At 42.7% G+C, this 22,364-nt stretch overlaps 1 protein-coding gene across 1 annotated transcript in view; it reads left to right on the forward strand.

The window, feature by feature from the left end:
* Positions 1-90: 90 nt before the first annotated feature.
* LOC308115576 (1-phosphatidylinositol 4,5-bisphosphate phosphodiesterase gamma-1-like) overlaps positions 91-22,364 on the forward strand; it is a 32,469-nt gene continuing 10,195 nt past the window's right edge. Inside the window, exons 1-18 of the mRNA XM_080473144.1 lie at positions 91-692; positions 8,282-8,431; positions 9,330-9,423; positions 11,215-11,262; positions 13,096-13,180; positions 14,344-14,424; positions 15,315-15,349; positions 15,589-15,661; positions 15,749-15,844; positions 17,149-17,267; positions 17,541-17,626; positions 17,708-17,828; positions 17,992-18,160; positions 18,320-18,439; positions 18,639-18,746; positions 18,840-19,024; positions 20,722-20,922; positions 22,242-22,361. Of these exons, the coding sequence (XP_080329270.1) occupies positions 434-692; positions 8,282-8,431; positions 9,330-9,423; positions 11,215-11,262; positions 13,096-13,180; positions 14,344-14,424; positions 15,315-15,349; positions 15,589-15,661; positions 15,749-15,844; positions 17,149-17,267; positions 17,541-17,626; positions 17,708-17,828; positions 17,992-18,160; positions 18,320-18,439; positions 18,639-18,746; positions 18,840-19,024; positions 20,722-20,922; positions 22,242-22,361 (2,150 nt within the window). The 5' untranslated portion in view covers positions 91-433. The remainder of the gene's footprint in view (positions 693-8,281; positions 8,432-9,329; positions 9,424-11,214; positions 11,263-13,095; positions 13,181-14,343; positions 14,425-15,314; positions 15,350-15,588; positions 15,662-15,748; positions 15,845-17,148; positions 17,268-17,540; positions 17,627-17,707; positions 17,829-17,991; positions 18,161-18,319; positions 18,440-18,638; positions 18,747-18,839; positions 19,025-20,721; positions 20,923-22,241; positions 22,362-22,364) is intronic.

The following is a 22,364-nucleotide window of genomic DNA, read 5'->3' on the forward strand; positions in this document are numbered from 1 at the left end:
GCCCGCCGCCTGCTCCCGGCTGCCCGACTTACATAACTCTGACTTCATTCTCCCGGAGCCAGGGGGTGGAAGAGGGGAGACGTCTCTGCTGTTCGAGGCGGATTTAACGCCGGACTGTGCCGCTTCTGCAGCTCCGAGGCTGGAAACCCGAGTCCAGCGGTGATGAGAGCAGCTCAGCCCGGCTGGATTTCACTGGTGCGCTGCCAGAAACATCTGGAAAGGATAACAGAGGGATCCACTCCCCCTCCAGAGGACCAGGGGATAATTCACATCTCAGACTTCTCCCAGCTTCTCTCCCAGCTTGTGTCTTCATGGTGAGGTTGTTGTAGTCACAGATTTTGTTCTTTTTTCTTCTCCTGACCCCCTGGACATGTTGGGCCACTGAAGGAGAAGTCCACCACATGTCAGGTTTACACGTCGCTATGCGCTGAAGATGTGTGCAGCCAGGTTCAGCGGCGGCCTCAACGGCTGTGCCGAGGAGCCCTCCGGCGCCGCCGGGCTGGTCGCGGCCTCCAGGATGCTGGACTGGACCGATGCAGGTCCTCGCATCCTCCACAGCCTGGAGATGGGCACGGTGATGACCGTCTTCTACCAGAAGAAGTCGCAGAGGCCGGAAAGGAGGACTTTCCAGATCAGGCAGGACACGAGGCAGATAGTGTGGAGCCGAAACCCAGACAAGATAGAAGGAGAGCGTGAGTATTGAAAGCATCGATCCAGAAACTCTGTTACCTTCTCATAATCTGGACTCTTTTAAAGGGGTCAAATTACGCAAAATTCACTTTCTAAAGGTTTTCCAACAGTACTAATCGTCCCCATACCTGGACTGACGCCCCAGAAGTGAAGACAGTCTGTCCTCTCTCTCCCTGACTTGTTTCAGGTTTTAAAAAGTGTGTTGCTCCAACCAGCCAATCAGAACTCAAACCCTATATGGTGTCATCGGGGGTTTAGCCAATCCCAATCAAGGTAGGCCCTCCCTTTGACTCCTCCCACAATTAGGCCGCTCTGCTCTGGCACATGGCACCACGAGAGGAAGTACTTTCCACATTGACCGAACAATCCTTTTTTTTTTTATCGGTCTTTTATCGAATCTGTTTAATCTTTTCGCTTGGTTTGCTCAGACCTCTTTAAAAGAACCAAATAGTAAAATGGTCCAGTCGTCTCTTAAACAAGTACAGAGGATGGCTTCTTCAGCAATCCTTAATCGTGACTCCCATCCTTTACGAGAGAGACAAAGCTTTTTAAGATCAGCTTTGTTCCTGTTGCCATCATTGAACTGAATAAGACCCAGTGACATTGTACTTTATCCTATTTATTCTATTTATCCGTCTTTAGCTCTATTTATTATCGTGACTCTTCATTGAATGGTCTTATCCTGGTTTATGTTAGTGACTGTTGAAAAGTTGGATAATATGACCCCATTCAAAGGTGTGGCATGTACATTTAAGTAACGTCTCTTTTGTGCATTAGGTGGCAGCAGTGAGTCATTGAGTACCCAGAGTGACATACTTTACCCAAGTTTCTGTTGCGTTTACTTTTCAATCTGCGTTGAAAAGCGTTTGGCGTTTCACAGCAACATGTTGACAACGACATCCGTTTCTATGGAACTCACACAAACACTGAAAATGATGTCGTTTTCATGTCAGGCACACTAGTGGGTGCTGTTGTATTTGTAGCAAAACCACACACACATGCGTGCAGACAACAATACGCCAGAAACATTACCAATGGTGAGTACACAGACTGTCACGTTGACATGAAGAGATGTGTAACGACACAAAACAACCTTCTAAGATGTGTAATAAGACAATGGTGAAACAAATCAGCCTACTTTTTTTCCGCAGAAAGTTAATTAAGTTGCATCACTGTAAATTAGGAATTTGAAAACATTGGAGGAAAGTTGACTTGTTAATGGTTTTGTTCAAGCAGCTATTACATGAGTATTAATGGGAATTTGAGATGGTCGGGAGCTCCTCTGGCTTTCTAAAGGTCAACTGGTGATGGTGTGCATAAACACATGTACATTAACGAGATTCCCTAAATGAGCAATATTCGATGTTTTCAACGCTCTTATTGTGCTTCTCTCATGTTTTCTTGTTTCAGTCCCACTCCGTTGCACTTCGTGTCAGATCTTCTCCCATATTACATCTTTTGAGCCATTTTCAATTTAATTTTAACTAATAAAACTAAACAAATCACACTTTATGAATCCTTTGGGGAAATTTTATTTTATTTTTTTAGCATTTACCCATTGTTGTCCCAGGATGCTGCCACATGCTCAGAGACCAACAGGGGGTAATCTGTCCACCATAGGATATGAACCTGTTAACTTCCGATCCCCAGTGGGAATCTCTAACCTCGCGTTCACCACTGCTGTTGATTAGCGTCCTCCTTCAAACCTTCCACAGCTCACCTTCTGCTTGTGGGCTTCCAGGTCTTCACACACTCGTTCGTGGCACGTAAAAGCAGTTCCTCACAAAACCCTAATTTAGATTGTGTTTTGTGAATTACCAATATTCCCAGTTTATCACGTGTGTTGGAAAATGAACACTCTTTATTTGGGATTAAATCATGAGGCATGTCTTGAAGCAGCTGTTAAAACAGGTTTACGGGGTTAATGCTTTTTGCAACTGCTGTATCGCTGCACATTCTTCTCGCTTCTCTCCAGACGTGAGCCTGCAGCAGCAAACAGACAGATCACGACCCCGCGACCTGTGTTTCCTCTGCGTCGCCCTCAGAGTGACTCTCCAGTAGTGATTGCTCCAAAGCTTCCGCTCTGTCCGCCTCCCCGACACCCGCCTCACCTGCCTGCAAGGCGACGAGGGGGGCAGGGGAAGCCCGCTATAGGGGGGGGTCATGTGTCGGCGATAAACTCGTCTTGACAGAGCGGCGCTTGGCCCATCTGGGCGTGGAGTGCTATTGTCTGCGTCCTGGATTTCTGTGGCCCGAGGGAGGTTTCGTTACGTTTTGTAGCCGAGTTAAACTCGTAGGTTTTAAAATTGGCACGATAGAGTTTCCTTCTGTCCGCCATGTGGTATTCTAACTCTCAGACTTCATGGTTGCACGCTGGTGAGAAAAAAAAAGTGAGAGTCTGCCCCAGTGAGCCAGAAATAGGTTTTACTGAGTCGCCCGTTCAATTGAGGATGAATTATGTCGGTTCACTGTTTTATACTGAAGCTCTCAAAGTTCAACACGGTGTTACGGGGAAAGTCAAACCTGATGCTGGGAGGGATACATAGAGCGATAAGGGAACATTTAACATTTAAAGTCAATGTGTTTGAAGCATATAAATGCACAAACATAAGAATTTAAACATTTTACTCCTGACAGGATCACGAGGCATGAAGGCTGGGCATTGTGGTCTGATACAACAAACTCCTGTGGCTCCGACTGCTGCGGAAGTTTACGCCGGTTCTGATGGAAATAGTAGTGCAGAGCAGAGGGTGAGTCAGTGAAGGCAGAGTGACGCTTTAAAACCGTGAGTTTCGCTGACCTTGTGGACGTTACTTTGACAACCTGCTGAAGCATTGCAGCAGTCCACCTCCACCCTTTCATGAAAACAGCATTCCCCGATCGCCTCGGTGAGGGTGATACTGCAGCCTGCCGCAAAATGAAAGTGATCTGACCCTAACCCTAGCTAACCCTAACCCTCACCCTTCCACATGGTCTCGTTGGTCCAAAAACATTCTATTTCAACTTTAATGCCCCAAATCCACCTTTTCCTTGATTTTCCTCCATTTGAATATTGGATCATAGGAGCTGCATTCAGAATCTGCTGTGTCTGTGTGAGCTGGACTGGCTCCGCCCACACATGCCCATCTTGGGACGAGGAGGAAGTCCCTCGGTATCGGTGCATGCACTCTTCAAAGTCAAATCTATGGAAGCTAACGTCTTGTTGCCAGATCCCGCAGTCCACCTTCAGTGTTCATGCTGTTGTAAATGGAGGTATATGCAATATGAGAGCAGTTGTCGTTATGTTCTGGCTGTATGTACTGCCTGGCTATTTGCATGGCCTATGAAAAAATTATTGCATCATTGGCTGTTAGTAATTTGACACCAGCATATAATGGAATCTGTGATGCATTCACATCCTCCTAATTCCTATAAATGTTGATTTACGTTTGCCGACATGTGGACCAGGAGCATTAAACAGGAAAACGCTGTGGATGCAGTCCCAGTGGCTCAGAGAGTGAAAGAAGTGGATATTTACTGGTGATGCAACCACATAATGAAGAGAACCAAAACAACCAATGCATTTAACTTGCCTATTAATAGTTAAGTACACCCACTAGGGGCAGTAGGATGCCACATTGCGATGCTCTGCAAACCCCCAGAATGCAAGATTGCTTCAATGTATAGATCAGTTACTGTGAACGCCACAACAGAAATATTGTTCCTTTAGAGTTTTTGGTCACACTGTGGATAAAAAAAAAAAGATATAGATTTTGTTTTATATGTTATGCGTTTATGTGATTTAATATTAAACAAAACAACTGCAGTTGTGCTTTGTCAGTTGTTGGAACCATGGCGTGTAAAAGGTTCCTAAGTTCTAGATGTTTGCGTGCATCTTAAATGTATTGACCCGTGGTTGCTGCTGCTGCAGCAGATTTCTGCTCTCTTACAGAACCGGCCCTCCTTTCTCATATTTCTGCAAAAAGCGCAGACTAATGGCCCCTGTAGGTGTTGTATCCGCTCGGGGAGCCTTGTCAATTATTCATCCTCCATCGTAAAACCGCATAAACGGTGCCTCGGCTAATCCGACGGGAAGCGAGTACAAGTCAGAGCGTGCACAAAAACATGCTCAGCTCAATCACTGCACCCCCCCCCCCCCCCAACACACACACACACACACACACACACACACACACACACACACACACACACACACACACACACACACACACACACACACACACACACACACACACACAGGCTTTCATAACCCACAAATGCCCCTTTACAAACAACCTCCCACCGGACGAACCCACCAGCAGATTCCAGGAACTCAGTGGGTCTCTCCTTCACCTCGTCTCCCACAGCTCCATGTCTCATCTGCCCACTCCTTCTCCTCCTCTTACCCGCAATCTTCCCCTCAGCTGTCACGTCCCAATTTCCTGCCCCTCGCACTCTCACCTAAACACCCGTCTCATATTCAGATTCCCTCTGACCTCCCATTTTTACTTTCTCCGTCTGTTTTCTTTCACTTTTTGTTTGAGTTTCAAGGTCATTTGGTCTTTTGTTGAAAAAGAAAATCTTTCTAGTATTTATCCAGTGGACTTCCCTCAGTCGTCCTTCACCCCACCCCACCCCACCCCCCCAACCCCACCCCGCCACCCCACCCCCCACCCCCCGCATTTCCTTCCTTTGTTTTTGTTGGTGGTTACCTTTTCTTTTGTTTGGGTTTTTGCAGTTTGCTTTAAAATATAGTTTCAGCATGCACGCACCGGGATTCATTGTTATTCCTTGAGATGAGCGCGTTGGCAAACAGTGGCGGTATTAAATCCTGCGGCGCAGGAAGTGTGGGGTTATCAGGGAGTGTCCTTCTTCCCGTCTCAGATTGAAGGACTGAAAACAAAAGAACCGACATCTTCTGCAGGAAGCACAGACTTGTTCGCCTCAGATGATCCAGGGCGGCTTGAGCCAAGGAGGAAGAGTTTATTACACATTCTCGGACCATGTGGAGTCAAAATGGCCTTCCTGGACACACAACTCATTGTTGTGTGTGGCAGGTTGTCTTCCAACTAGGGCTGGGCCAATTACCCCCCCCCCCCCCCCCCCCCCCCCGCGCTTGAAATTAGAGTTTCAATTTGATTTTCGATTTTTCTTTCTCAATGCATATAAACAAAAAATGCATATAAACAATCCCAAAATGAAAAGTAAACGAGGCTCTGTCATTCAACAAATTCAAGCTTTAACCAGGTTTTAAGGAAAAGTGCAACAGCAACTTCTTAAACCCACAAGGAATGGCAGAGCGGAATTTGAAAAACCTTTCAAACTGCAGTCTCATCATGTTTTTGCTCTGATATTTGTCCGTGGTTAGTGTTAGTGATCCAAAGATCAATTCACTGACCTACTGACCAATTTACCAAAAAACGTAGTTCTCGTTCACGTTCCCCTGTTTGATGCGGACCAGAGTTCTCTTCAGGGACTTTCTGGGAAAGTCTGTTTCCTTTTTGGGGAAATGAGAACGCACCCCGAACTCAGTTCCAGATTTTACAAGCGGAATCTGGTCTCGGTCCTCTTTCCAATGGACTTTTGAGCGGCGGGGTGAGGGGCCGAGGGGACGTGTAGTGGAGCGCAATGCATTTTGGGTGCGTGAATCTGAAGCGTTGTCGTGTAAACGGGGCCTGAGTGTATCGGCGAGCTTGCAGTGATCCAAGTGTGCTGTTTGGCGAGCCAAATGTCTCTATCGAACAGGTTGGATTATTAAATGGACAAAATAAACAAACATCCAGTTAATGGGGGGAGTTAAACTGGTTAATTCTGACTGTGAAATGCTTCATTCTCATTTGGGCTGTGAGTTACTTCATTCCAAATCCAATTTAGTTTTAAGTTCTGGCATTTGTTTACTTCATTTGATAATCATCAATTCAACTGTTTTTTTTTTCTTCTTTTTTTTCCTTAATCTCAAGCCAGACTTGCTGTCTCTCATCTCCGCAAGCATGGGGCTCAGATATGAACCAGATTTTCTCCTCATGTCTGTTTTTACCTCTTGGACGGAGAACTTCCACCTCGTGGTACATTTTCACGTCGGTTCAGGGGAGAGCTGTCGGAGAATCAAGGGTTCCCCTGTGGTGCATCCAGCCTTTATAATAAGTGACATTCAACCAGTTCATGCTCGCGCTGTAGTGGGCCCGTGTCCGGCCTGTGAATGACAGAGTATCTATGAATGTATGTTTATGTGTGTTTGCACAAGACATCTGCTGTGTCAATAAGCCAGAGTTTTCTTTGTGGGTGTGTCACAGTGGAGTTTGCATCACTTTCTGTGGTCAGTCACCCGACTTTGTCATTAACCCTTCCCCGGCAGCTTTCACTCACGCTTTGATTTTCACTTTAAATGTGCCACGAGTGCGCATTCACAGTAACTTTTGAAAAGTTTTAACATAAATCACTATTTGGGACTGAAAGTTAGCGGAAAACTCAAGTTTTAATTTGCTGAATAGATTTGACATGTTCAGACTATTATTTTATTGTAGTAGTTTGGAGAAAGAAAGTAATGGTTTTCAGAAATAATGTAGATAGTGTATATACAACTGATTCCAGGGTACATTGGCAGTACAGAAAAGACCTGCTTTAGATTAAGACCGACTGATAAATTGCAGCTGTTGATGTTATTTATTTATTTATTTGATTTAATCTAATTTTATTCTTTTTTATTTTATTCTTTTTTATTTTATTCTTTTTCATTAAATTAAATTACATTTAATTTAATTTAATTTAATTTAATTTAATTTAATTTAATTTAATTTAATTTAATTTAATTTAATTTAATTTAATTTTATTTTATTTTATTTTATTTTATTTTTGAGCCACATTGATTTATTGTTTTTAAAGATATAAGGATATATTATGTCTGATTTTCCTGTTGTCAATTATTCTTCGTATTCACTCACAAAAAGATATGTAGTATTAAAATATGGACCAACATCATCAGAAGTTGCAGAAAGACAGCTGAAAACACCCCCAAAATATACAATAAAAAATACAACAAAATCTACAACCTATATAGTACACTGTGTACTGATTAGATACTTTAAAATAACACGAATATACTTAGAAATATCTGTCTGTCTGTATCTTACCAACATATATTCACTAGAAAAACATCAACTTGTCCGTCAAAAGATGCTCATTACAAGTTGATGTGTTCTTCTGTAAAAGTAAAATCCATATTTGTGCATCTTTTTCCTTTGCTTCAATGTAGTAAATGTTTTTGAAGCTCAACTTTGAGTGTCCGGCCACAGACAGCTGAAATGTTTGTTTTTCACTTCAGCCCACACACACACACACACACACACACACACACACACACACACACACACACACACACACACACACACACACACACACACACACACACACACACACACACACACACACACACACACAGTATTTGTCCAGCTCCCCAGGAGCAGATTTTCTATGTTTGGCAGGGAAATGAACAACGTGCCAAAGTGTGATTTATGGTTGTGCATATTTGTGTTCATGCAACACTATTTTTTCTCCTCCCTCCCTCCCTCCCTCCCTCCCTCCCTCTCTCTCTCTCTCTCCCTCCTCCCTTCAGTCGACATACGGGAGATCCGGGAGCTGCGCTTGGGGAAGGGCTCTCGTGACTTTGAGCGCTACCCAGAGGAGGCTCGTAAGCTGGACTCCGCCCACTGCTTCATCATCCTCTACGGCCTGGAGTTTCGCCTCCGGACGCTCAGTGTGGCCGGTCAGTGTGTGTGTGTGTGTGTGTGTGTGTGTGTGTGTGTGTGTGTGTGTGTGTGTGTGTGTGTGTGTGTGTGTGTGTGTGTGTGTGTGTGTGTGTGTGTGTGTGTGTGTGTGTGTGTGTGTGTGTCCACTGTTTTGCAACTCTTAATTAAAAGATAAAACTTGGGAAAACATCCTTATTTGACCTTGTGGCGACTCTCTGTTTCAGTCCGGGCTTTTTGCGATCAGGTTTGGATTTGAGTCTTTAGCTTGTTTAAATGTCACTGAACAAACCAACACAGGGGGTTAGATTTCAGGGCCAGATTAACTTGCAGAGGGGCCCCCGGGGGCAAGATTACTTTTGTTGGGCGGCTTCAGCCGAGAACTCCCAACACATTCTGCAGCTCTCATGCATTTTCTGAAGTCTCACACATTCTACAAGTCTCACACATTAAATAACACAGATTTTAGAATGTCACAATGCCCACATGGCATGACAATAACATCTTTACAAAAACAAATATGTATGTACACATTAGAAACTCTGAAATAACACACACACACACACACACACACACACACACACACACACACACCCATACAAATGTACCATTAGATCAATTTAACACCAACAGTCATTGCAGTATATCAAACACTCTCCTATAGTTATTGTTCTAGTGAAGTCTTGGATTTATTTATAAATAAAATAATAAATGTACAATATATATATATTTTTTAAATTTCCCTGAATAAATCAGCTTTTTCAGGAACAAAACTTTATTCTTGATTGTCAATTCCCCTCAAACATTTGTACTGACTATATCGTGTGTGTGTGTGTGTGTGTGTGTGTGTGTGTGTGTGTGTGTGTGTGTGTGTGTGTGTGTGTGTGTGTGTGTGTGTGTGTGTGTGTGTGTGTGTAGCCTTCAGTGAGGAGGAGGTCAACATGTGGATTACGGGGCTGAACTGGCTGATGGTCGACACCCAGAGAGCTCCGGCTCCTCAGCAGACCGACAGGTGAATCCGTCTTGACTCGAACTTTGTATATACTTTGGAAAGTTCTTGGTAAAAAACTGGTGGAAGTAACAAATTACAAATACCGCTACTTGTATTACTGTGATTGATGGGTACTAATAATGTTGTACTATTGAGAGTAAACATGCCGAGTAGTCAAGTGTTTGACGTGTATAATATACCATGTAATCTACTTAACTCCTCACAAAATCACAGGTTGCTACTACGTTCGCCCGTAATTTGAAGCGTTTCATCTGTATTTTGGTCAATTTAGACGCTTTAGGCTTGTAAATTAAGTCTTTTGCTCACCATTATTCATGCGATGAAGTAAGAAGTAACACATACTTGTTGAGTTATTCTGGGTTCCATTTTATTTTTCTGCAATATTTCTTTTTAAACTGTTGTATTTCTACTTGTATACAAGTAAGAAAGAGGGTTAAACACAATACAAATAATAAAGACTAGTGTGAAAATCTAAAGGTTTAGTGAAAGAGAACCACTGATATTCTTGACAGAAACCTGGTGAACAATGTGGTTCAGCATCCAGCGTGACCTAAAACAACAGGAACTACTAAATGACTAATGAAAGTAGTAAAACAATTACAGTGAATCCTCCAAATGCTGTTTTGGATTGGAGGATTCACACACTTTAAGAGAAACACAACCAGGAAGAAATGTTAAAAAATGCCATGCTTTTTTAACTTTTAAATTAGACTATCATCTGCATACATGGATCACTTTTTATGAGTGTTTAATGGAACAAATCTCAAGATTATTTAAATACATAACACTTAATGAATATACGTTGTCAATCTGGACAATCCTAATTCATGAAGATGAGGTGAATTCAGACTTTAATGTAATTTTTGGGAATAAATAATTAAGTAAATTTACCTCTTTTAAAATAGGAACGTGTTGCAGCTTTGTGCGCATCAATAGGACCAACCTCATTGAAGTAATCTGAGAAATGTAAAGTTACTTGTTAGGTTTTTATTTGCGATAACTGATGAAGTAACTTAAACGTTCAGTTATTTGCCCAATACTGTCAAGATAATCATTTTAATTTGAGCCACAAAATGCTAAAAAAAAAATTACAAAGGTGGGAAAGAAAATGTTCACGAATAAATAAATAAATAAATAAAGTATATCTGTATTAAAACTACAGAAATGAAGGAGAGGCAGTAGAAAAGATCCCTGATAAGACCAAAGTTTCTTCTCTCATCACATTTGGTATAAATGGACCTGCAAGCAGCGGAGACGTGACACGGCAGGTTGGACGGATGGAGGACAAACATTAGTTTGGTCTGAAGATATTTACTCCAGATGAAGGTGCGGAGGCGGTTTTCTGGCTGCAGCGGTGAGAGAGGCGGCACAGAGGAGAGGCTGTGTTGTTATTGACACAATGTGGTTCTGGTAATACTGGGAGGGAATGAAAACGGCTAATTCTGTTTTCAGTTCAGCTAAATAAACGTCCAGAGATCCACCTCTGACTCCAGGAGGAAAAACGAAGGATTAGTTTGTGTGTTTTAAGTTTAAGTTGCCCTCGGTTATAAAGGTCCGTTCGACCCGGGGCTGCGCGGTGTTGACTTTGTGAGACTTGTATGTGTGACCGTCGCCAGGGTGTGTACTAGTCACTACAAATCTGCAGAACAGACGTGCAAATCAAACGAGCAGACGCAGACACGGAGGGACCACAAACTAAAGTCATGACGAGCAGAAACCCGCTGTGTGTCCCAGCAGCTGTAAGCGATCACACCCACTCATCTTGTCCTCTGGGGTTTGATTCCCGTGCAGGTGGCTGAGGAAACAGTTTGAACTCATGGACCGGAACCACGAGGGCAGGTGAGCCTCTTGCCCCCGACTCCGTTACCGGTATGTGACCTCAGGTCGTTCGTCCTCTGAGGACCACGTCTTTTGAAGGCATCTGGATCTGGTTTCAGGAGCCGAGGTCTCCCCGCTGACCTCCACCTCCACACACACACACTTTCTCAGGCTTACTGCTCCGTCACTGCCCGCCGCCGCTGGTGTTTGGGTGGAACCGGCTCCTGGACAAACAGCCTGCCACCGTCTGATAACGACCAGGAAGTGATGCGATGGGTTTGGAGAGGGCAACTTCCTGTCTCCCGCGAAAAATAGTAACAAGGGGCTGGACATACTGCTTGGTGACCGCCCGTTTAATCCTGAAACGTCTCCTCTGTCCCCCGGGCAATGACCCTGATACCCCCCCCCCCACCTGCTCTTCTCGCTTCCTTCCTGGTCGTCGCCGCCGTCTGGTTGATGGACACATGTGTTTTGGTCATCACCGAGCGATTGTCCATGTGCTGTTTGTCCAAGAAAGGAAAAGAAATAAAAGGAAAAAAGAGGAGTGCTGAAGACATCGGCAGCTGCTGCCGCTTATCTGCAATTCATCAGATCTAAAGTGTTTCTGTGGCTGGGAATTCAGAATGTTACAAGCTGGGAAAAGTCCCAGTCAAACTGGAGCAGATATTATATATATATATATATATCAAATAAATTAAACCAAGCTGATAAAACTTTTATAAAAATAGTTTTACCTGATAGATTACGAGGGAAAACTATTACCTAATGTAAAAGAATATATATACTTATGTTTCTAAAAGGTAATCGGTACTATTTAGGGACGCACGATATTGGATATGTGGCGATAAATTATACACCGATATTTTGAAACCAACATATTGCCGATACCACGCGATCCGTCATTTCCCCGCTTTCCATTCAACGTCTATAAAACAGGCACCGTGGTGCATGCTGGGTCTCGGCTCATTTGCATAAAGGCGATGTCCGCCAGCCTAATTTATGCAAATGAGGCGCTGGGAGTGGAGGTCGCGACACTTTCATAAAACCTATAAACTAACAGTTGTGGGAACAAAACAGATTCGGGAACTGCACTTATTTCTTTTTTGATTGTGTGAGCCCTGAAACTCTTTAGCATGTAGCATGTAGCATGTAGCGTGGAGTTTCGTGCTGAGCAGTTAAACTAAAGAGCGACATCGGTAACTCTGCTGCTGATTAGGTTGCTGGCGTCGTACAAATTCTTTCTCCTCTTGATATTTCGGGAGATCATAGTTTACAGTCTGTCTTACTTTTGTCATTAAGATTTTTTTTTAAATCTCCAAAACGTGAACGTCACTCGCTTGTTGCATGACGTCACGGAGTACTCATAGGGTTGTATCAGGGTGCTTTCCCGAGTACATGTACTCCATGCAGTATTGGACCCGATACCAGTACCAGGTATCAGGTATACCACAATACAATAAACATGAAAAAACATTTTTTATAACATAACACAGCATAATAAAACTTGACGTGACATAACATCATGTAACTAACATAAAACCACATCGTAAAAACATAACGTCCGTTGACATAATGAAATATAAAGTATCATCTCACTTTATATATGTTGTGGATTTCAAATCTGTAAAAACATCAGACATTTTCATGGGAAGATAAATCCTCCTATGTGAGACGCTCGCATGACATTTGTCTAAAGGATGGTTTCTCCGTTGGTTTGTTTGTGCACACACGATATGCCGACAGTGGGACTCCCTCCTCTGCACCGCCGCCCCGCTGAGTCCGAACGACACCCTCACGTCAGTCTGGGATAGTTTCACACACGGTTTGTCTGCTGCTGTGCTTCTTGTTTTGCAGCATCACAGTGAAGGACGTGAAAACTCTGCTGCCTCAGATCAACTTCAGAGTTCCCAACATGCGCTTCCTCAAAGACAAGCTCCAGGTCGGACCTCGTGACAGTTATACAATCTAAACAATACGATTTGTGCCTCATCAGTAATGTGTGCTCAACACAAAATGTTTGCAGTCAGAGTTTGGACTTTTTTTTTTCCGGCTTTCTTACATTAGTGCGTCCACAACGCTAATGCTAAGCTAATGGAACCTCAGTCGGTTACAGAACCGGAATAAATGGTTGTGTTGTACCAGCTTCGTTTAAAAATGAAGGTTAGTTTCCCTTTCTAGGACCTGCGTGCTGCTGTTTGCATGTTCGTAGTTTAATATCCAGATTATAGAGCATCTTCCTCCACTAACATTTAGATTATAGAGTATCTTAATCTTAACATCCAGATTATAGCGCATCTTCCTCCTAACATCCAGATTATAGCGCATCTTCCTCCTAACATCCAGATTATAGAGCATCTTCCTCCTAACATCCAGATTATAGAGCATCTTCCTCCTAACATCCAGATTATAGAGCATCTTCCTCTTAACATCCAGATTATAGCGCATCTTCCTCTAACATCCAGATTATAGAGCATCTTCCTCTTAACATCCAGATTATAGCGCATCTTTCTCCTAACATCCAGATTATAGAGCATCTTCCTCCTAACATCCAGATTATAGAGCATCTTCCTCTTAACATCCAGATTATAGCGCATCTTCCTCTAACATCCAGATTATAGAGCATCTTCCTCTTAACATCCAGATTATAGCGCATCTTCCATTTAACATCCAGATTATAGAGCATCTTTCTCCGCTAACATCCAGATTATAGAGCATCTTCCTCCTCTAACATCCAGATTATAGAGCATCTTCCTCCTCTAACATCCAGATTATAGAGCAGCTAACAAGGTGACTAGATACTTTGTATTCTGAGCAACAAGCAGAGTAAATCAATTACTTTAAATAGCAGTAACTTGTGGAACTCAATAAACTGGCACAAGACTGAGAGGCAACGATTCAGTGCGGATAAAGTAATATTCAGCTTGAGCCTGGTAGTCTTCACTGAGGGCAAACTATCATTCTATTAATATATTAGACCCAGAAAAACGTAAAAAAAAAAAAACAACTAAAAAAAACTGTATTTTTCTTGTGGTTTGTGTTTTGTTGGTTTTTGAGGTCCCCCCCTCTGACTCACACTCACACAAATCCTCCCTGTGTCCACAGGAAGTGGAGGCCCGGAGCGACCTGTCTTATCCCAACTTTGCACAACTGTACAGGACGCTCATGTTCGACGCACAGAGGAGCGTGAGTGCCACGCGCCACGCTCAAACACTCACTGGCCATTTTATGAGGCATATATATATATATATGTATATATCTTTTTAACTCAGCAGTACAAGTAGATGTATCATATATATTATAGCACTATTTTATGATTATATTAAATTATATTTTATTATTATATAAGCAGATAGTTTTTTAGTTTCTTGATATTTTGTATATTTACAGTATTACTCTTTTTTGGATCATTAAATAGCAAATCAATTTTATTTATATTTAAAGCAAAAGAAATGGAAAAAATGGGGAAAAGTCTGTAATTTCTTTTAAATCGCTTCTTCTTAATTGTATATAATTGTGATTAACTATGTCAGTATTTAAATAGCTTTTGTCCATTTTACTTATATTTACGTTTAATGTTTTATTTATTTATTTTCTTTATATTTTTCCTTTTATTTTTAATTACTTGAATTTTCTATTAGATACACTGTAATAACATTGAGTGTGAAAAAGCTGTTTTTTGGGTGAATTTTCCAACTGGTCCAACAATTTGTTTTCTTTTTTTTTTTACAAACAAAACAAAAACATAATTTAACTACAGAAAAATAGATAAATAACACGTTCATTTGAGGTTAAGCGTCAGGAAAACAGCTTGATTTTGGACCATTTAAAATTGTGATTCATTTCTACCTGATATATTTGGGTTTTTTTTCCACATAAATCTATTTAATTTGTATGAAATGTTATGATCTCATTGTTTTGTTTTTGTTGTTTTAATGAGAAAAAAAGACATTTAAGAACCTCAGACCTGCACTGCACTGGTTGATATTCTCACCTCCCCTCACCTGCCCCTCACCTCACCTCCCCTCTCCTCCCCTCACCTGCCCCTCACCTGCCCTGGACCCTCTTTTCCTCAGATTATTGAGCAGCTGGAGCTCTCCTTTCCTCTGCGGTGAGTCCTTCCTCCTCCTTCGCCTTCGCCTCCTCCTCTTCCTCCTCCTCTACCTGCTCAACCTCCTATTCTACCCCCCTCCTCATCTTCCTCCTCCTCCTCCTCTTCCTACTCTAGGTTTGTTTGATTTCATTTGAAAGAATATTGGAATATTTTTGTGTAAAATTAAACAATACCCCTTAAAAGTATGATGAAGTGATGAAATCAACATTCAAGTTTAAATGTCTGTTTGATTTTAGAAACGTGGACCGACCGGAGCTCTGTCAGATCTCCCTCTATGACTTCCAGAAGTTTCTGCAGATGGACCAGAAGGTGACGGAGAGACTTGCCGTTAGCAGAGGAAAGGTTTACAGTGTCAACCTGCTCTGTCCTCACCGTTCTCTGTCCCCCTGGTCTCAGGAGGCCTGGGCGTCCGACCTGAGCCGTGTGCGAGACTTCCTGGTGGGCTACACGAGGGGCGGGGCCCAGCCCGAGCCCAAGCTGCAGCTGGATGAGGTGAGAAACTGTCACAACAGGCACACTTTAATGACTCAATTTCAAACATGAACTTCAAATCCGTCTTTTTCAGCTTGCTTTGTCATTTTTAGCCTTATTTATTTATTTATTTATTTATTCATTCATTCATTCATTTACATAATTATGTACCTATTTACTTACTTACATACTTACTTATCTAATTATCTACTTATTTATTTATCTATTTTCTTACTTACTTATTTATCTACTTATTTACTATCTTAATGTCCTTTACACTGTAATCTTATAATATTGTGTTGAAATTTGGGGTAATACATATAAAACAAACCTAGATCCAATAATCAAACTGCAAAAAAGAGCTATTAGGATAATAAATGAAGTTGGATATCGTGATTCCACAAATCAGCTGTTTATAAGATCACATACAATAAAATTTATGGACATTGTATATTCAAAAACACTAGAAATTATGTTTAGAGTGGTAAATAAGACCACCAGACTACCAGGTTGTATTCAAAAATTGTTTAAACTAAGGCAGGGGATTTATAACCTAAGGGGTTTGCTAATGTTTGACACTCACAAAGTAAGAACTAATATCAGGTACAGATGTGTGTCAGTTTTGGGTGTAAAATTATGAAATGGACTTAATGATGAAATAAAGATGTGTAATTCTATGTATGTTTTCAAGAAGACTTTAAAGTCTAAAATTATCAAAGGTTACAATGAAATTTGATTGAATTTGATTTTTCAGTAGTAATGGAGTATTAGTGATGTTTTATTGTGAATTATTCAGTTAATCCTATGATGGTACAGGATAGGCACAAATAAGCCTTGAGGCTTCAGCCTATTCCTTTTTCGGATGCTGTCTGTTTATTTTGTATAAACATGATTTTGTTTTTAGTTTTTATTTTTAACCGAAATAAAGCATTCATTCATTCATTCATTCATTCATTCATTCATCTTTCCATCTCTCTATTTATTTGTATATATTATATTATATTATATTATATTATATTATATTATATTATATTATATTATATTATATTATATTATATTATATTATTACTATTTATTGTTCAATATTTATTAATTCAATTTTATCCTGTCTTATTTGATATTGTAACTTGTTTTTTTAATCTCTGGGATTATCAAATTATTTCTGTTGCATTTGATTCTATTCAAATCTCTTACAGTGCAATTCACTGTACGCATGTAGACATTTGCACGTGTAAAAATGTATTTGTGCGCCTCCTTTCGAGGGTTGATGTAACACTACAGTCTTCTTGCTTTTCATTTTCGTTTCTCTCTCTCTTTTTTTGTAGTTTTTGACTTTTCTGTTCTCTAAAGAGAACTCGGTGTGTGACCCTCGACTGTCACCCGTCGTTCCTGACGACATGAAGAGGCCGCTCTCTCAGTACTGGATCTCCTCCTCACACAACACGTATGTCCCACAGTCTGCACTCAAAGTGTCTGAAAAACACAGAAAGTTGCTGCTGCCAACAACTCAATGATCAAGTGAATCTTTAAATATATGAAATCAAGTCCACAGCTCTGATGTTACCGTAACGTTCACCGACCGACTCATAGCATGGGTTTAAAATAACGTCAGTACTGTGGCAGTATACAAAAACATACAGGTACATTCAGTTTTAATGGCATTAAAAGGCTACTGGCTGTTGGAGGAACAGAAATGTGATGAACCTTGTTCTCTCAGGTACCTGACAGGAGACCAGTTTTCCAGTGAATCGTCCCTGGAAGCCTACGCTCGCTGTCTGAGGATGGGCTGCCGCTGCATCGAACGTAAGACCGCTCACGTCTTATGCTGCACATGTAGTATAAAAAGTGGGACAACTCTCCGTTTCTTTTTCTTTGTGATCTCAGTGGACTGCTGGGACGGACCTGACGACCTGCCGATTATCTATCACGGCCACACGTTGACCTCGAAGATCAAGTTCTTGGATGTTCTGCACACCATCAAAGAACATGCCTTCGTCACATCCGAGTGAGTCCGGGAGGGTTTTCATGACCCGATTCGACCTCAGTTAACCTTTTTTTTTCTTGTTCTTCTGAGCAGTCACCAGCCTGAAAGCCGGAAAGCCGCAGTTTTAAAATGATGACTGAATCACAACCTTGTCCAAGTTTCACCCGCCTGCCGTCCCTCGCAGGTATCCTGTGATCTTGTCCATCGAGGACCACTGCAGTGTGGTGCAGCAGAGGAACATGGCCACACACTTCAAAAAGGTCTTTGGAGACCTGCTGCTCACCAAAACCGTCGACAACAATGCAGAGGAGCTTCCTTCACCCTACCAGCTCCGCAGGAAGATCCTCATCAAGGTACACACACACTGCCCGCTCCAGGATCACTTAACATTTCTCATTTTGGATTCATTTGTTGAATTGAAATGGATGGAAAGCTTTTTTACCACTATCTAACACTATTTTGCCCAAGAAACCCAGAGTAAAAGACCCTCTTGTTTCCTTTCTGCGTCCCAGCACAAGAAGCTGGTGGAAGGCACCCTGTACGAAGAAGTGGCGTCAGCGAGCTACTCCGAGAACGACATCAGCAACTCGCTAAAGAACGGCATCCTCTACCTCGAAGACCCCATAGACCATGTGAGTGTGTCAGCGTGCGATCGCACAGGAAACACGTACTTACAGTCAAAGTTGACCGACCTGCGTGTGTGTGTGTGTGTGTGTGTGTGTGTGTGTGTGTGTGTGTGTGTGTGTGTGTGTGTGTGTGTGTGTGTGTGTGTGTGTGTGTGTGTGTGTGTGTGTGTGTGTGTGTGTGTGTGTGCATACCTGTAATTTCCAGACATGGACGCCGCATTACTTTGTTCTGACCAGTAATAAGATTTACTACTCGGAGGAGACGTCTCACTACCAGACCACTGATGAAGAGGAGGACGAAGAGGCAAAGGAGGTACATTATTGCCACTGCTTCCACATCAGACTTCATCAGGAACTGTTTGGACCGAAGCTTTGTGTTTCTCACCGTCCCTTTGCAATCCGTCAGGAGTGCAACAACAACGAGCAGCACTGTGCCGAGCGCTGGTTCCACGGGAAGCTGGGTGGAGGCCGGGATGGACGGCAGGTGGCCGAGAAGCTCCTGCAGGAGTACTGCGAGGGCGGAGCCAAAGACGGCACCTTCCTGGTCCGAGAGAGCGAGACGTTCGTGGGCGACTACACGCTCTCCTTCTGGTCAGTGGGTTTTCTGCCAGAAGCATCGTTGAACACTGGTGATCTTTGTCTTTCTACGAGCTTTGCTCCATCCAAGGAAACTTCATCCCAAGCTGATAATTAGTCCGTTTAGTGTGTTTAAAGAGCCGGTATCTCTGGGATTCTTTAAAAAAAAAAAAAAAACATGTTTACATAGTCTATGAGGGGAAGGGATGGTCTGGTTATGGTTATACTCCCTCACCACATGCTGCAGGTCTTTCCTGTTGTCTGAACAACCACACATCTCATTATCTTCATGTTAAACTCATGTACTCTTTTACAGTTCCTAAAGTTTCATCATAGTACCTGTTACTTTTGTTCTTATAGAACTGCTCTCTCCTTCCATCTCTCTGGCAGCTTAGACAGGACAGTAATGATCATAGATTGAATCAGTCAACCGACAGCAACATGGACAATGATCAAATTTAAGTTACATGATCACTGACCTATATTCACTGTAGCCATTATTAGCATTAGCATGCTAAAGGCAGATTCATACTCCATGAGAACAAGAGGAAACTTTGGCACTTCCAGGTCTTCGACGTTATTTTCTTTGGCCAGATCCTCCTAGATGAAGAAATGTGGGTCGGCTGTGCCGACCGTCCGGACCGAAGCATGTTTGTGCCGCACTGCCGTGTGCTGCGCATGCACTTTCCATGCATGTAGCACGTAGCATGGTCGGGGTTACGTGATGCCCCTGAACGCATCACCAAAGGCTGTCAGCTCCTGTAGCTAAAACCTGCGGTTAAAACCGGACCAACATGGCGGCTCGGTCACAAACTTTCTTTTTTATGATTGAAACAGTTCAGCGAAATGTGCTTCTAAAAAACATTTGAAGTGAGAAATAAGGAATGCAGTTGAGAAGTTAAAACGCTCCACCACAGATGTGTGTGGCTGCCGTGAGGGGCGTGGCCTGTCGTGAGGGGGCGTGGCCTGCAAGTTCGGCAGCTTCTTCTCAGAGTATGAACTATTTTATGGGTTCTTATGGGACTATGCAGGGGCCTTTATTGCAGCGGGTCGCTGTCTTTGCCTCTGTCCCCCGTTGTGGGTGAGGGTACGACCCCCGTTATATGAACCGAGCTAAAAAAGCCACAGTAACTAATAAAGTATTTCCACTAATTCAAAAAAAGTAACTTTTAATCAATCACTAATCAATCACTAATTTACAGTATATTTAAGATTAACATTAAAATAATTATCTAGACCTTTTTATCACGTGTGTCTAAAAATGTGTGCGATATTTGATTTAGTTTCACGTGGAAATGTTGTTAAACATCATTTTCACACAGATTTTATGTAAACCAAACAAGAGTTGGACAAATTCCCTTTAGTCCAAATGTGTTAGATACAGAATTTGCTGAAGTATAATTGTAGTTTATTTCACAGACCACAGTGTTTAAGGCTGACTTTCCCTCTTCAGTTTCACTGTGGAGGGAAACGACGCGTAAACACGGAGTGTTTGAAGTCCGACTGAAAGCAAACGCTGAAATTAGCCTCCTGGGCCGCACGTTTTATAAACCACATGAAACGGGAAGGGATAAACACGCCGGGTGCTTTTTTTGTTTGGATTGAAATATGTCGACCTAAACACAGCTGATCTGACCACGGCCCGGCCAAAACTCCTCTCATTGAAACATTGAAAGGGGAAAACCTCTGACTCGCCGCCGTTCTCGCCGCAGGCGCTCAGGCCGCGTGCAGCACTGCAGGATCCACTCGCGTCAGGAGTCCGGCGCCACCCGCTTCTACCTGACGGACAACCTGGTGTTCGACAGCCTCTACCGCCTCATCTGCCACTACAGGGACACGCCGCTGCGCTGCAACGAGTTCGAGATGAGGCTGGGCAGCCCGGTGCCGCAGCCCAACGCACACGAGAGCAGGGAGTGAGTAACTCCGGCCGATGGACGACACGTTTGTGCTCATGTGAGCGGGAAAGAGCTGGCGCTACCCTGTAAATACACTTGATTGCATGTAAACAGCTTTCAGTGAAAAGTATTTCCACACAAATGGAGGGATTTGAGGGGCAAACAAAGAGTGGATTTTAAAACTGACGCACATTTTAGAAATGACTGTAATGTCAATAGGCTGCAGTACAGGAAACAAGTACGACAGGTGCAGGGCAGGAAGGACCTGTTGACACTGTTGACACGTTTTCAACTGAAAACCTGCGTTGCATTTTTAGGGCTCATTTACAGGACAACGGTGCTCAGAGTCACTGAAAATGCAACTTTTTGAAAACTGATCCCAATCTGGAACTTTTGGAGAAAACGCAACGATTTGAAAACAACTGGAACTCCGTCTCCATGCCAGTAGAATCAGCGAAGACACATTTTACTGAAAAATATTTTTTGAAAACAGTTTCACTATTTATACCAGATTAAAAAGTCATTATCTAGACTCTGTAGAGGATCCTAGAAAGGCCCTGTTACGTGACACATTTTTCAAGTGAAAACACAAAACCTTCATTTAATTTGTGTCCATTGACACGACAGCAGTGCTCGGAGACACTGAGGCAACGCTTACACCTACTCGGGTTTTTAGAAAAACGGATATTTCCCCCTCTACGTTTACAGAAAAAAATTCTGTCTTCATTGACCCGCATATCCACCTGGTTCAGAGCTGCTATAAGCAGCCAATCCTGTAGGGGGCAGTGTAGCGAGAAGCATGAAGCCATGATAGCCAATCAGAATCCTGGAAAAAAAAGACGACTTAACGAATTGTGATGTAAATCTCTGCCTACTCCCTTTTTAGATTCAAACGGCGACACAAGAGTTTTTCAAAAATCCCCGCTGTGGCCGCAGAGTTTACAGAAATCATTGTTTGTGGAAACTCGTAACTGCGTTTATGTGTAAATACGCAGGCCAAACGCAGAGAAATGTCACCGTTTTTTAAATACCCAGGTACATGTAAACGTGGCCTAAAAACGCAGCTTTTCGCAAATGGCTCCCAGAGTGGAACTTTTTGAAAATGCATTAATGCACGTGAGCACTGCATAAGAGGCGCTAATGCTAATGCAGCCTGTTTGTATGTACATATTATATAGTGTAAATAAGGAAGGCCTCTTTAACTGGTGAAAACTGACCCAGGCTGAAATCCTTGTTAATGTTCACAGAGAAAACCAGTCGTGTCACTCGGGGGCGGATTTACTCTTTTGGGATTGTTTGTGAAACTTCAGCGGGATAACGTCTCCTCTGCCGTGCAGGTGGTACCACTCCAGTCTGTCCCGGGTTCAGGCCGAACACATGCTGATGCGCGTGCCCAGAGACGGCGCCTTCCTGCTGCGGAAGCGCAGCGAGCACAACTCCTACGCCATCTCCTTCAGGTG

Source organism: Lipophrys pholis (genome assembly GCF_963383615.2).
Source record: "Lipophrys pholis genome assembly, chromosome: 10".
NCBI lineage: Eukaryota > Metazoa > Chordata > Actinopteri > Blenniiformes > Blenniidae > Lipophrys > Lipophrys pholis.